General features: G+C 47.4%; 7 protein-coding genes across 7 annotated transcripts; 4 read left to right on the top strand and 3 right to left on the bottom strand.

Annotated features, from left to right (window-relative positions):
• Positions 1–192: 192 nt before the first annotated feature.
• Positions 193–1,985, bottom strand: MCYG_02765 (high-affinity methionine permease; the record flags this gene model as incomplete). The annotated part of the gene is made up of 4 exons (XM_002849785.1): positions 193–287; positions 313–416; positions 474–874; positions 933–1,985. The coding sequence occupies 4 exons, from the start codon at positions 1,983–1,985 to the stop codon at positions 193–195; spliced, it is 1,653 nt and encodes a 550-aa protein (XP_002849831.1).
• A 2,188-nt stretch (positions 1,986–4,173) lies between these two features.
• MCYG_02764 (conserved hypothetical protein) lies at positions 4,174–5,065 on the top strand (the record flags this gene model as incomplete). Its single annotated transcript, XM_002849784.1, has 3 exons — positions 4,174–4,203; positions 4,265–4,454; positions 4,749–5,065. The coding sequence occupies 3 exons, from the start codon at positions 4,174–4,176 to the stop codon at positions 5,063–5,065; spliced, it is 537 nt and encodes a 178-aa protein (XP_002849830.1).
• Positions 5,066–5,124: 59 nt separating this feature from the next.
• Positions 5,125–6,625, bottom strand: MCYG_02763 (conserved hypothetical protein; the record flags this gene model as incomplete). The annotated part of the gene is made up of 3 exons (XM_002849783.1): positions 5,125–5,742; positions 5,801–6,184; positions 6,233–6,625. The coding sequence occupies 3 exons, from the start codon at positions 6,623–6,625 to the stop codon at positions 5,125–5,127; spliced, it is 1,395 nt and encodes a 464-aa protein (XP_002849829.1).
• Positions 6,626–8,604: 1,979 nt separating this feature from the next.
• Positions 8,605–9,375, top strand: MCYG_02762 (ThiJ/PfpI family protein; the record flags this gene model as incomplete). The annotated part of the gene is made up of 2 exons (XM_002849782.1): positions 8,605–8,781; positions 8,860–9,375. 2 exons carry the CDS (start codon positions 8,605–8,607, stop codon positions 9,373–9,375), a joined length of 693 nt encoding a protein of 230 aa, XP_002849828.1.
• A 335-nt stretch (positions 9,376–9,710) lies between these two features.
• MCYG_02761 (FAD dependent oxidoreductase) lies at positions 9,711–11,515 on the top strand (the record flags this gene model as incomplete). The annotated part of the gene is made up of 3 exons (XM_002849781.1): positions 9,711–10,201; positions 10,287–11,073; positions 11,354–11,515. The coding sequence occupies 3 exons, from the start codon at positions 9,711–9,713 to the stop codon at positions 11,513–11,515; spliced, it is 1,440 nt and encodes a 479-aa protein (XP_002849827.1).
• Positions 11,516–11,557: 42 nt separating this feature from the next.
• On the top strand, positions 11,558–12,619 carry MCYG_02760 (conserved hypothetical protein; the record flags this gene model as incomplete). Its single annotated transcript, XM_002849780.1, has 3 exons — positions 11,558–11,681; positions 11,747–12,339; positions 12,410–12,619. The coding sequence occupies 3 exons, from the start codon at positions 11,558–11,560 to the stop codon at positions 12,617–12,619; spliced, it is 927 nt and encodes a 308-aa protein (XP_002849826.1).
• A 215-nt stretch (positions 12,620–12,834) lies between these two features.
• MCYG_02759 (conserved hypothetical protein) lies at positions 12,835–13,795 on the bottom strand (the record flags this gene model as incomplete). Its single annotated transcript, XM_002849779.1, has 2 exons — positions 12,835–13,350; positions 13,403–13,795. 2 exons carry the CDS (start codon positions 13,793–13,795, stop codon positions 12,835–12,837), a joined length of 909 nt encoding a protein of 302 aa, XP_002849825.1.
• Positions 13,796–15,277: the final 1,482 nt, after the last annotated feature.

Here is a 15,277-nt window from a genome sequence, read left to right as displayed (position 1 = left end):
AGTTACATCAGTGGACAAGCTTACATCTATATATAGACAATATTTTATAGGCAGAAGCATTGGTTAACCAGGTATTAGTGGGCTAGTATCATAAACATTGGTAACTACTAGTAAAAAAAAATATGACATTGCTTCTATAATGATAAAGAGGCCATTGACCAAAGTTGATTTATAACTATTATTATTTCATGCTCATGCAGACCTAAAGGATGCTGCCTGGTATTCCAAAGGCGTAGGGATGTGTATAATATGATAGAACTCCTCGTCAGGACCGTGTATCCAGTTTGCTAACATGCACCAGCTGTGTAATACTTGTCCCGTCTGGAAGAATTTCAACCTCTTCTTCAAGCTGATAGCCATTCCGATTAGGAATGACAACGGTCCAAATCCACCAGTAGACAACCGATAGAACGATTCTTAAGAAACAAGGTCAGTACACTGCGTTGAGTAGGGTGAGGCTTTGAAAGACTTACATGCCCACGCCAACGATGGCATATGTAGCATAGAAAAAGTGCACATCCCCTTGTCCGTTATGTGGAGGAAAGAAGGGAGCAATGATAAGTAAAAAGCCAACCACTAGCCGTAACCACACACTCGGTAGCCATGTCTTAAATGGCCTCAGTAGTTCCGGTCGCCTCCATCTTAGCAGAATAATACCAAATGTGATGGCAATGCCGAAAAATTCACCAGGATACCCCTGAACATCAAGAATAAAGTTATATATGTCCCCCGGAGGAGGGAGTAATATAGTAAGCATAGACGGGATTAAATGGACAACCACTCCTCCCAGGGGGGTATTGAATGGTTCTGAGGAGGAAAGATAGCGAGAAAATGGGAGAAAGCCCTGCCTTGCTATCTCCTGGTTTATTCGTGCCTAGAGATAGCATTGTTGGCGGATGACCAAGTTATAAAAACTATAAAAGGCCACTTACCGAAGTAAAGACAGTGACCATGACCTTCCCAGCAGCAGATATTGCAACAAGGAGAGGAAGGACGGTTTTCCCAAATCCCGGGCCAAAAACACGCTCAAAAAACAATGCTGCTACTAACTGTCCACTTCTTTTTATCTCCTCGATTGGCACCACCATGAAATAAGCCACATTTATGAGCGCATACAGAATGCAGACGGTCACAAATGCTAATAGTCCCACGACCTTGACAGATCTGACCGGGTTTTGGACCTCGTTGAGCACGACATTCGTAGTACATAAGCCAGAGAATGAACTAGAAACCTGTAACATAGAGGTGGCAAGGACACCAAACTCCCAATTGGATCCTTCCCATATACCACTCCAAGAGAGTAGTTCAGGGGATCCTGCGATGGTTGGGCGTTTTTGGAAAAGGACGACATAGAGGCCAGTGGATATCATAAAAGCGACGATGGATATAATCACCCACCCGAGGAAGTTTTGGATCCGGATGCCGAGTTTTAAAAAGTATCCGTGTATTATACATACTGCTAGAAGGAGACCGACCGCAAATCCCCTTTGGGAGGCAACCGTTGGTTCCATCCCGAGAGCAAATAACATGTACTGTCCGAAGACAATGCAATTCGTCGCAGACACGCTCAGAGCAACGGATGCAATTGCAAATAAGGTGGAGGCAAGAAATCTTGGGCGACGGTATGTAAACTCGAGATAGACTTTATCAGCACCGGAGCGTGGTAGCATGCATCCATATTCTGTATATATTCCCAGGTCGCAAGCCCTGACAATTGCAGCGACTACCCACAACAAGAGAGTAACGCCAACGCTCCCGGTCGATCGAACAATGCTGCCAGGCGTTGCGAATATAGAGCAGCCGATCATCTGGGACATGACGAGGATGTAGGCGCCCGCGCAGGTTATGTTCCTTCCGTACGTTGCGGTTTCAGGGACTGTCACATTTTCAATGTTGCGGAGAGCCTTCTTATTGCTTGGAGCTGGTTGAGACTCCGAGCTAGGCTCAGGGGTAAGGAGAGGTCGGCAATCTCCTTCTTTGTACATGGTGGGCAGATTACTTCCAAGGATGGCCCTTTCATCGGGGAATTTCGATAACCGGAAATAGAATGAACTAATAAAGGGTTAAGGAGTTGAATGGCCATGTTTATAGCGCCCTGGCCGTCCGATATATAACTGAACTCTTCTGGTAGTTCATACATCCAAAGGGCCGATGAAGAAGTCAGATTTGACCCTCAATAGATCTAAGATATTGCTGGCACGGGGTTGAAATAAGCAAATATCTACATATCTGATCAGAGGAGCCATTCCAGCTGCCCACACTTGGTTCGGTTTGAAATTTGTGTAACTCGCGGCGCCGGCTCAGGGTTGCGCACATGATAAAATGTGGCTGGCGGAAGAATTATGCGTTGTGAAACGGAAATCGTTATTTGGTTAAGTATCCGCTTGTCTGCAGTAAAAAAGGTAGTCAATTGACCAAGTCATCAAGACGTTGATAGCGGTCTATCCCGGCCATGGTTCTGCTTCTTTTTTTCTCTGGCATACCAAGGGCTGTCTGTTAGCAATCTGACATTTATCATATCTCACGAGAACTACACATTAATCCACATGTAGCTGCTCATGTTTGTGCCGTTTCACATGTGTCTAAGGAGGAGGGGAAATTCTCTGGGTCAAGATAACTGATGATCATCGAGATCTTCTTCCGGCAGCCCAAGGTGGCCCTTCGGACAATTCCCTTCTTCCCAGTTGGCGTATAGGGTTTCTAGAGCCCAAATGACACCTTTTTGCACCCTTAAGGCCCCCATATATGATTATCGGCCCGTGATGAGCAATCATTTGAAGCCGTGGTTGACCCGATGCCCATCCCCATGTCTAGAGCCAGCAAGTTACCCCGAGAAATACGACGTGTAAAGACAGAGGTAATGGATCGATGTATAGACGGCTTATTTCCTTAGCATGCACCATTCGTTCACCATTAATGCTTCTAAAAAAAATAACCCAAAGGCTGGCATGCTCGTGTACAACACGAAGACAAAACCTAAGAAATCACTGGCTCCAATACTTGGACTTGGTTTTCATAACCCGGTGCACGTCGGCCTGCCGTGCAAAGGAACCTGAGCAGACGGTTGACTGGAAGGAAGCAGCAAATAATGCCTTCATATTATCAATCCCCTCAGTGTTAGGGACGTCGACCAGAGCAAATATTGTACTCGGGTTTTTTCAATAAAATGGCCATTGAATATTTGACGAAGCTGGATGGAAGAATGCTTTCCCCTGCGAAGTCAATGACTGTTATAAAGACCATCATCACCGATGATAACGTTGTTAGGCTAGATATCTGGGCGACTGAATACCATAGGCCCGCGTGATAAGCCTTGAATCCTAGGCTCGCATTTTTTGCCATTTTGCAAAAACTTTATAAGATTAGGTGTATTTTTTTCTCGATCATGTTAGTATTATTACGTTCCAGGTTGAAAAGTTGCTTGAGTTGATCGACCGCGGGGCGTCGTGATCACGGAAAATTAGGCGTTCGAACACCCCACCATCAATGGCGGCCGGGCGAGGCTCCGGGGGAATAGGTACTCGATAGAACTCTTGAAAGGCGAATGCCACTTGTCGGTAAACCGCCTCCCTCTCTACCTGCTCTGAGGTACCTTCTAGTAGTTGGGATCTAGATCTTCCAGGATATATATTCCATGGCGATATATGTCTTTTTACCATAAGTCTAACACGAGAGCCTAGCATCTCAGAGTTCACGGTGCGCCATGGCCTGAGCAAGCACCTCGTTCCAATAGGCTACATAGCCATATTTAATCCAAAATGTTGGCGCTTTCGAAGGAAAAGCGGAGTCCCGCTGGATGCTCATCATCCGTGGTGCACATCTCCAAAATCTCAGCAGCCGTTGGAAGATAGACGTCGAAAGGGATCAACACCTCGGTATTCCTTCGTGAGGGGGGTCGATTCTGACGTAAAAGTATAGATATCAATATATGGTTGCATCCCACAGAAAAGCACTATCGAGACAGATTAGCCTTATATAACCTCGCCATTCGGGATCAAAGGCTCATGCGCTGGTGATCCAACCGCGACGTGGATAGAAATGGAACTAACTCAGTTAGGTAACTAGTTAGTTAGTTATTTAGCCGCGCGGAAGTCAAATATAGTTAGGTGACGTTTTGTACAACCGACATCAATTATACACTATTGAGACAGGCGAGGGCTTGAATTTTTAAATATGGCCTATCAAGTGGCAGCGGCCATCGTGGTGAACTATGTTAACTATATCAAGCGAGAGACGAAGACTTGCATCTAATGAATGGCTCTAGGCTCCAGATAAACTGAGGGAAGGTCGAATAGGAAGGCGAACCCCCCAGTTCCCAACATGCTGCTGTCTTATACCCCATTTACAAGCTATAATGACGCCCTATATGTCGAGCTATAATTTTTCTTCGATTCTGAATACTCTGTGGATCATGTTCAGCGTTGCTACACTATACCATCTCATTCAATATTGCGGTATGTCCTCCGTATTAAATATCCAAAGCCTTGGTTTGTACTTTAGCTGATTGTTGCTAGATTGAACTACGATGTCTCTCATTACGGACGAGATGTTGTATGCGTTGTGGTCGGAGGCTCAGCAGAAGCCGTCTAGCGAATGGGCTGCCGTGGCCGTCTGGACCCATCTGTGGAGCAAACATATCTTTTGGGAGAAGGGATAATCGGTGGTCTCTGAATCTCCTCCTGAGAGTAGTGGACGCCGTCGAGTGGATGTCACAATAAAATACTTGGGATCGGACTATTCTATTGCAGTTCTCGCCTTTCACGAAGCAAAAGCTATGCATGCGGGGCCTCAGGATGTTCAGGATGCCGAACATCAAGCGGTGGAAGCCTGTATGAGATATCTTGGGAAGCAAGAGAATTCGGCAGTAAGCTTTGTTTATGCAGTCACTTCGTTCGGCACCAAGGGGCGGGCATGGCGGTACGAAAGAGGCGACGATTATCTTACTCCTCTTTTCGGCTCAAATGATCTAGCAGAGCGTGGAGATTATGTCGAGCTACATTCGTCCGATGCAGCGTTGCTCAATCGGGCATTCAACGTGATGAGAACTGTCAAACCATACACCTAGACAGAGTCAGCGAAAACTATTCCATGATTAATAATGCTAGCATATAGTATCAGAGGGCGCTAGTCGTTGTATATATTTATAGCATCACCCAAATGACCAAACCACCAGACAAGAGTTCCGGTTTGTGGTAGTTCTTGCCATTCGTTGCTTCGTTCATTAGCCCTAGAGCAATCAGAGCTTCTTTGAACGTCTTTAATGTAGCCCTTGCCGTTAACATTGCTCCTCCTGATGCAGATAGGAGAAAAGGCTTCATGCGAAACATCCCGGTCCCACCGAATTTGCCCAAGCGATTCTACTCGACCACATTTGTAATATAGCAGTAAGCCAATGCATGGATTATGCGGCTTTTCCTGATCCTTACAGACTCGTACCCGCAGTAGACCCTCTAGGGGGGCCTTTGTCAAGTACCAAGTCATGGCTGGTGAGCCCCCCCGAGAAGGAATAGAGGGTGCGTCGTATTTTTCAATGGGCGGCTGTGGCATTGTGGCTCTAACACGGTGGTTTTTGTTGCAGGTGACCCCAAACTCTGAAATTTGTTCACACTCTGGATCTAATCCGTTATGGAAAATCCCCGAGATAACTCCATCGTTTTCTTTTACTAGAGGGTGAAATTCGTATAGCTCTCGGAGTTCAGCGGGTGGGTGAGGTCCGAATGTAGCGGTTCTTCCGTAAGTAGTCTGAATCTTTATTAAGTGAGTTAGGTACCGGAAGACAAATAGCACGCATTGGACTCACAACTAATATGGGGTTGGAAGAGCGTCCGTGACAATCTTTAAGTCTTCGAACCCAAGCCGCCTCAATTGATTCACCGGTATTAATCGGGAAAAAAATCCAAAAAATAGGGGTCTTTTTGATACGTTGGGTCATTGAGATAACGAATTTTTTGAACGGTCTTGATGTATTAGAGAAAGCGTAAAAACCCCCATTTGTGACACGAGAACAACAAACAAGGAGACCTTGAATACTGTTATCGTCAAGTTTCACATAGTCTAAACGGCGGCCCTTATCAACACGATATGTATTCCATGGTTCAAATTTTGGCGGGTAAGGGGAGCTCCAAGTTCTGGTCACATCGTATACCTTATCCTGAGGGACCCGCATGTTTCTAATGAATAGCCCCTACTAGAGGTTAGCCAGTCGTAAACGAGCTAGAGCTAGATAGCTTACGTCGTTAATAACTTGTAATTCCTGACATGAGCCAGGTAGCTTAATAATTTCATACCATGGCGACTCGTCCGCTGATGGATGTGAAGTTCCATCCACAAACTGTAGACGACGTACGCCAATATGATCTGTAGATATAATAAGACTTTTAACCTGGGTTGGTAGCTTTAGACACTCTTGAGTAGAAGTATCTAGAGACTGTGATTCCAGTGGTATATTGCTGATATTTGTAATATAGGAATTGCCCTGATAAGTTATCCTGGTGATATAGACCTCCTTTGTCAAGCTGAGTCGTTCACATTGACTCTTGCGAGGATTTCGTAATACTTCGATTAACCGGCGAGTCTCACCAAGCACTATCAAATACCAGCATGGGCCGATAAAGTCCGAGATCATGATCTGGATCTCTACTGGTAAACTTTTTAACAAATTTAGCCTGAAACTGCTCTCTATAATAGTTCTTGTATGGCAGCTAAAGAGCCCCTCCCATGAAGATGCAATGTCAATATTTTCTCGATCTAGGGGTTTGTACAGGGGTTTAACGGCATCTCCGAATTTCCGTAAATCATCAAGCGTGGGTTTGTTGGACTTATAGCTGCCTCTCAGAAGGTCAAAGCACAGCTTATGAGTCCACAACTTTAGACTTGGGACGACTAGGCATCGTATACATGGTAGTTCACACTCAGGCACCGTAATTTTGTTTCCACGTAAATCTATGAGCATAGTTAGCGAGACTCAGCGCAGTCGGGGACAAGGGAGCGAACCGAGGACAAAAGACCCAGGGTTTGCTATCTGTCTACAGAGCAGACATAAAGTCCGTCCGAGATGAAAGCCGACACCTTCAGGTTCATTTTCATAACATGCCATGGCAGGTGAGCTATAAATTGCTGACTTCAAGCCTTCCAAGGCAGATATTCGGGATGTATTAGGTTAACTAGTTATCCGGATTATAACTAATCCGTTTAATTAGTTACGGCTGGCCGTAGCGGCTGATCTATTCTCATCCTGTTGAACTACGAGACAGACAGGCCAAGTAATTTGCTGTGTATATCCCTATATAGTACGGAAGCGCAAGGTGTATCAAAGTGTTTGCAGGATAGAGGGTCTTCGGCCAGCAGAGAACAAAGGTACTGGTGATGGCAAATATGAGAGATCTAAATAGTTACCGCTCAGGCTACAGCAGCCCTATCTTACCCATCTCAAAGGGTACAGAGCAGACATAGAGCCTGTCCGGAATGAAGGCCGTCATCTTCAGGCTTGCTTTCATAAAATGCCATCACATACGGTCGGGCTATGGTGATACAAATGTTGATATTGGAGGTTTCAGCCTGGGGCTTATAACTGTTAATTACTACGGATCTATATTTTGCTTTTTGGTAGGCGTTTTTGCGGTGCAAGTCTCAAGTTAAAACAACCACACACCAAGTTGGTCTAGAAGAACTGGTAGCCACTCTCAGTCAATAGCTTCTGGAATTGATAGCTTCTGGAGGTGCTATCGTACACTGTCCTTCCTAGCGTATGAAGGGGCCAGCCCGCAGACGTTTGTGTCCTGAGAATCACAGCTTCCAAAGTCTGCAGGAATTAAATGCTTCACCCCAGCCTTTACCGCGCGCGCCCGCCAGCTGGAACTTGCCAGAAGCGAGCAGCTCGTCGAGCACTGCAGGGCCCAGCTTGCCATTCGCACCCACAAGAGCTATCTTTTGCATTGCCATTGTTCCAGTGTACTCTGTAGATGTCGGATAGAGACTGTCTATGGGAATATAATGCTGACATCGTGGCTGCCTGTAAGAGGTTCTTGGTACGCAGACCAGATTTGCCAGAACGACCCCAAGGCGCGCCTTAGTCCACACACACACAATGCGAAGGACCAAAGTTCCACCAACAGCGCAAAGGCACTGCTGTACATAAAATAGAAAATATGGAACGGGGATGCCTAATCCGCTCTTCAACTATTTTGTGATACAACCCATGAACAATTGAGCATATTTTTGATATCAGTCGTGCTCAAGGGCTTTTAGAATCGGCATATTCTCAAAGAATAATACCTCATAGGTGTGTCTGTTATGGGTCGGACAAATCGCGAAACAGAGGCGAACGCAAAATCTATACCGATTTCCTGACCCAACCTGCGTCGTCTGAGCTGTTTATCCGAAGCGATCGCACGAACCCCGTGCAAGTCATCCCGTATACGGTTGCGGTGAGAAGTGGGACAAAGGCCGTCGGGATATCCCATATCCAACGACCCAGCTGCCGTTGTTCGCAGTCGAATGCTGAGATATAAAAAGTGGCCGGGTCACTCCCTCCCACGGTGGGAGAGAATGCATCTGACAACTTAGACCATTCGTCAAGAGAAGAATTTAATCGGGCTACCAAACATGCATCTCATGACCTCAGCTATCTGGGTCCTGGCAGCCTCTGCCACCACTGCCAAAGCTCTCTCTGATAATACGTCTCAGCCTCTACGCCCATCTGCCGATGACGGCCTTCCATCGAGTTTTGGTGTCTTGCTCTTCCCCGAATTCCAATCCCTGGACGTCTTTGGCCCTCTCGATGTGTTAAACTTGTTCTCACTGACCCGGAAGCTGAATCTCTCCATAATCGCAGAGAAAATGGAGCCAGTCTCGACCCAGGTTCGGTCTACGCAGATAAACAAGTTTGGATCTTCGTTTGGAGAGGCCATCATGCCCACGCATACCTTCAAGAACGCACCGCCACTCGACGTGCTCCTCATCCCCGGCGGATTTGGAACCGAGGCCCCGGACATTGGCCCGGCACTTGCATTTATCAAAGACACCTATCCAAGCCTTCGGTATGTCCTGACCGTCTGTACCGGATCTGAGCTCCTCGCCAAGACGGGAATCCTAGACGGGCGACATGCGACTACCAATAAGCAGGTGTACAACAGGGTCATCAAGAGCGGTCCGAAGGTCAAATGGGTGCCTGAGGCCAGATGGGTGGCTGATGGGAACGTGTGGACATCATCGGGGGTTTCAGCGGGCATCGACCTGATGTTTGCTTTTCTCGATGCGGTGTACGGGACGGTACTGAGCAATCAACTGAGTGAAGGGATGGAGTATGTGCGCAATGTGGACTGGAGGAACGACCCGTTCGCACATTACGTGAAAGACAAGCCAGTAGAAGTCTAGTTTAAAGCGATGTCTGCAGCTTCTAGCGGGTTCTAGGCCGGCCTTCTCGGACGAATGCACCCAAGAAGTAGGATGTTCCAGTGGGCCGAGACGCCGGTAGCAGAATTCCATCTGGCTCAAGCAATGTTTCCACCCTTTTCATGCTCCAACTCCCAAGTTTATTTCCTTTACTCCTCACCCTCTCTTCTCCAACCCGATAAGACTTGAGTCATGCGATTGTGGGGTAGTAGAATATCGTAGAAGACTCGGTTGGGGCTATATAAAACATGTTATATACTCATGCAGTCGGTAGATTTCAGAAACGTCATATGGTCCCCTAGATTTCGACAGCAGACATGTCCACCGTTATAGTTGGCGGCGGAATAATTGGCGTGTCCATTGCATACTTCCTTTCTGATCCAAACATACAGAGAAGGCAGCCAGGAGATATCCATATCGTCGACTCCTCTGAAGAGCTGTTCGCCTGTGCATCAGGATACGCAGCAGGGTTTATTGCTAGGGACTGGTTTGCTCCCCAGCTACAGCCACTGGGTGCGCTGTCATTCGACCTGCACCAACAGCTTGCGGCCGAGCATAACGGGGCCGAGAAATGGGGGTACAGACAGAGTAGTGCGTTGAGCCTTCAGGTCGAGGGCTCAGACGGGAAGAAGACTGCGAGGGGTGACGACTGGCTTCGTCGGGGAGCCAGTCGTGCTGAAGCCGCAGTGGTGGACAAGGACGAAGACAGCTCAATGGCAGACGGGAAAGATCCATCGCCAGCATGGTTGACGAAGCAGAAAGGCGGTACGGTAGAAAGGATCAGTAAGGAGGGATCAGTTGCACAAGTGTTAGTTGAACCCCTCTGTCCTGAGATACTCTTACACGTAGATGACACACATCTAACCGGGAGGTGATGGGAAATCTTGCTGCAGAGATCCCTTACGGCTATGCCAGTTTATGCTTGCCAGATGTATCGAGCGAGGCGTACGGGTCCACAACCCAGCTCGGGCGGTATCTACGATCAAGCACCCAGCGTCGGGAGCGATACATGAGGTAGTTATCGAGGATACCAAGTCACGTATGAAATTCAACCTTCCATGCACCAGTATCGTATTTGCTGCCGGCCCGTGGACGCCTCGAGCCTTCAGCACTCTCTTCCCTCTGTCCAGAGCACATATCCCGGTCCTGGCGCTATCAGGGTACTCGCTGGTCTTCCGCTCTCCTCGCCATACCTTGCACCAGGAGCGGGAGGCCCACGGCGGGAAGGGCCATGCAGTGTTCACCACTCATCCGCAATCGTGTGGGTTCAGTCCAGAAATCTTCTCTAGAGCCAACGCAGAGATATATCTTGCTGGATTGAATGGGCTGGACATCCCGCTGCCGGAGGTAGCCACTGATGCACAGAGCCTGATGACAAGGGACAAGCTAGCTCGCGTGAGAGAGGCTGCTCGCATACTGATGGGCCGTCCGCATGAAGACCCGGATGCGGAGAACGTCGACGACCTCGAACTGGTTAGGGAGTCTCTCTGTTTCCGCCCATACATCGAGTCCGGACTTCCCATCGTTGCTCGTCTGCAGGATACCATCACAGGGGCCACCGATCGACTTTCTGGTGGACTGTTCATGGCGACCGGACATGGCCCTTGGGGCATCTCGCTCTGTCTGGGGACGGGCAAAGTGATGGCGGAGATGATCTCAGGCATCAAGCCTAGCGTCGATGTGAGTCGGCTTGGCTTTGAAGGAGATGCTCCTCGAAGCAGGCTCTAATAGCGGATACTCGTATACTCTGCGCCTTGATGATCATTTTCATGTCTTTAGGATATTCTCAAGACATTTCATCTGATGTTTGGTTGTGTCGATTTGATAAGAATTATTAGATGTCATCTTGATGTCTATTCCATAGCCAAGGTATTTTTATACAGGCTCTCTCAAGGGTATCTAGAGCAATGTTTCTCATATCTAACACGTAGATTCATACTAATATTAAATGAAAAGATAGAAATGTTTGTTTTATTTTATTTTCCCTGCAAAAGACACCTCACGTGATTCCGCGTTTTCGCGTCCGTTTTTGGTTAAATTTGAAGTTGAAGAAGTTGAAGCAATTAACATCATCGGCAAGCAAGGAGAAGAAGAGGAAAAGGAAGAGGAAGACGGAGAATAAGAGAAAGACAAAGGAGAAGCAGAAGATACGACTTCCGAGATAATGTCTGGCCCCGGCGATGGATATAATGACAGCCACCGCGCATTCCTGCAGGCGTTCATGTCGCGGTCTACGATGACGCTGGAAGAGGCGAAACCTGTCCTCGCTGCCATATTTACTGTGAGCGGTACGTTTGTGCTATTCGGTTTGTCCTGGAGGATTGCTTGTGGCTGATGGCTTTGAATGCTGCAGAAGGAAGGGAAGTCTTGCCTGGAGACATCACGCAGACCGACCTGAACACCTACATTGCTGCAACCAACACGGCCATATCAGCGTTTGACCTCGAAATACGCAGCACTGCCCATCAAACCCAGCAGACCCGGGTGTATGCCCTCATAAACACCACTAGTGATCCACTGATGCAACTCGCCACGACATATACCGCGGACGAGATCGCCTATGTCAAGCGATTGCTCAACGCCATGTTCGAATCGAACAATACTTCCCGCTGTGAAGCAATGGTCGTTTCTTCTATCGAAGCCGTCAGACTTGCTCGCACAGTAACCAGCTCCAACGCCAACCGCAGACAGTCGGAGGCAACCTCGCAAGGTGGTGTAGCGCAACCGTTGAGCATGAAGGATGCCGAAGACATGCTGAGACGGCTGGTAGCCGAAGGCTGGCTGGAGAGGAGTCGCCAGTCGTACTATAGCCTCAGCCCCCGAGCACTAATGGAATTGCGCGGGTGGCTGGTTGAAACTTACAATGATGAAGACGACATTAATGAAGGCACACCCAGAAACGATAAGATTAAGATGTGTTTTGCATGCAAGGAAATTATCACTGTGGTATGGCCACAGTTGCAATGTACTCCCTTCTTTTTCTTTCTTGCCGTGCATGCTGACAAGCACTTGCTAGGGTCAACGATGCCCGAACCGTCAATGTTCCGGCCGCTTGCACCAAAACTGCATCCGCAACTTCTTCCGGCTGCAACAAGCTGAAGTTTGTCCCGTTTGTAAGACCAGCTGGACCGGCGACTGTTTTGTTGGCGAGCGCGCAATCACGTCGCAGCAGCCTCAGGGGAGGTCACGGCCTTCGGCTGCCCGAGCTGCTGAGGATGAAGATTGATCCAGTAGGGACATTCGGGTTACTTACATACAGCCAGCCACTGCTTCACGCAAGTAACCACGCTTAAGTAAGGAGTCTAAGACGTTATTACTCTGCAATTAACCGTTCGGCCCGTTGGGTCCGAATCTCTAGGTGTGTCTAACAAACAAGAAGGTTGTTATCTAATGCAAAAGAAGCACATTGCAGACCTAGCACGCGACATGCCGTTAATCGTCTCAGTGATCCGCCTCATACAGGTCGTTCCAGTATATGATATCTAGAAGAAACTCCTCGTCAAGGTCCAAATGGGCGAAGCATTCTCTGGTCAATGATCTGATAGAAATGTGGACCTTTGCGGCCCTCTCCCATCCAAAGTATCCTGCCATCTCCCAATCCACGACGCCAACAATTCTATCGTTATCGACAATGATGTTTGAGTGAGTCAAATCGTTGTGCATCAGACCAAGATCGCTAGTGTCGGGGTTCTGGAATAGGATATCAGCTTCCTTTTCCTGGATCCCCCGATGTGCCGTTGGTTCTGAATCTGGTACAACGTATGATGGCCCGCAAAAGGGAGATTTCTGGGCGTTCAAGAGGCGCAAAAAGTCCCTTGCTTGCTCCTTGAAAGACGCCTTTTTGTCTGCTTCAAGATACTGCCAGGCGATATTCAAGCCAACGCCCGGGATGCGTGACTGCACCAGGACAGCTCGATCGCGAATCTGATATTTTACCGTCATTAGACTGGGTCTTTTCTAAATAAAAAAAAAAAGCAAAAGAAAATGGAACTCATATACAGGCACCTACCTTTCCTGCAAAATATATTTCGGGGATAGCTATATCCTTCACAATCCCTCTTACTAACGCTGTAGCCTTGACTTCATTCGCATCAGCCAGCGAATAATCGCGACATGCGCGCCTCCCTTTGAGCTCGGTCTTGAGGTGGCTAGACTTCACAATCACACTACCAAGTGCAAAGACATCGCGGCCTCCGTCTGTGTTTTCGTAGATTCGGACGGAGGTATCACATAGCTTCAGTACCCCTTCCCAGTACTCCAGTGATTCTGGCGTGGTAGAGTTGCAATGCCTTTGGTCTGGTTTGAAGTCGTCTGGCCGTGGATAGTAGCGACCATAGAGCGGGACGTCAGCAAAGCGATCCGACTCTGGGATCTTATCTGGATTTGCCTCGTAGGGGTTCATTATGAAGACCTGGTTTTTAAGGATGTCACTGCCCTGTGTTGGGGTGTGTGGTATAACGAAACTAAGAGAACTATCATGTCTGCCTCCGCTCGTTTATGTATGGTTCAATGGCATAAAGAGCCTCAAACAGCGGCAACACTATTTTACGACTTATTTGACCCCCCACATTAACTACCTGCCATTTATTATTGGTCCAACTTTATTTATTTATTTTGGCCCCAGCCAAATCCTCTCCTGGTTGTTTGTTTACCTCAATTTGCAGGGGAGAATTCACGCCTCCTTGCTGTGCCTCAGCAACGAAGAAAGGAAAAGAGATATCTCACAACACAGCCTCGATATATCCTACTGCTGCCTGCTTACCCTGGTCCAAAATGTCACTTGCCTCCAAAACGGCACAGCTCTCCAAAACCAAAACGAGGGTGATCATTGAGTGATGCAATGAATGTGTCAAATGAACACCAGACAAAATGATCACAAGGCAAAATTGCATGAAAAAATGTGGGTGTTCTGCCTAGCTGTGGTTACATTTTTTTTTCTCCAGACAACAAAAGTCTTCCTGCTTATCATCCTTATAGGAAAATATCCAGTGGACAAAGATGGATTATCCGGTCTGAGCCTCATCTGCATCTCTGCGGCGTTAACTCGAGCACTAGGCAGCAAAGGATAGCCCTGGAGCCTAACAACAGCTTGGAATAATCTGGATATAAAAAGCCCTCTTTGCCTCCTCTGATTCTTCATCCTCGCCAAATAACAGCTCGATACCACCAACTGTCCATACGATCAAGTACAAATTGAAACTATTCAACCTTTAGATCATTCCGAATATCGATACTTTCTATTTATTTTTCGAGACCCACTCTTGCGCGAACCATAATGGCTAATCGATGTCCAAACTGCGGTGGTTGGATGAATACCACTTATGGTGGAATCCATAATTGTCCGGGCAAACCCAAGAGCAACCCTTCGATGATTGAATACCTAGCGGTCAGCCCAAAAGGTGTTCAAGCTAAAATGGTAGCATGATCATATACTCAGTAAGTGGTCCAAATTCTGTGAATATGGCCATTTCTGATTTTGGAGTTCAAGCCAGGGCCGCCTCTTAAAATCCTTTGCACTTATTTAGGCAATCTCGTGTGAATTCTGTGTTTCGAGTTGCTCTCCTTGTTTTCAGAGGCCTTGTTGCTATACCTGCCCGCATTTGGAATTCTGGCTGAGGTTGATGGGGATGACGGTTACGAAGATGGATATAAGGCTAGTCAATACAACTAAAGGATTGTCATTGATTTGTACAAACTGTCGCACTAGCTTGCAGATCTTTTTACTTGAATGTCATCGCTCCCTATGTTTAATTACCTTATACACAGTACATTACTAGCCTAGTCAGTTTAGAATCCAATGGGTACTCGATATTATCTGCACCGAACGAGCCTATCCATACCATGTCAACATTATATACGGAGTACGGAGTATAGTCAACAAAAA

This window comes from Microsporum canis, genomic scaffold (assembly GCF_000151145.1).
Source record: "Microsporum canis CBS 113480 supercont1.2 genomic scaffold, whole genome shotgun sequence".
In the NCBI taxonomy this organism is placed as follows: Eukaryota; Fungi; Ascomycota; class Eurotiomycetes; order Onygenales; family Arthrodermataceae; genus Microsporum; species Microsporum canis.
This window is presented reverse-complemented; position numbering and strand designations above follow the sequence as displayed.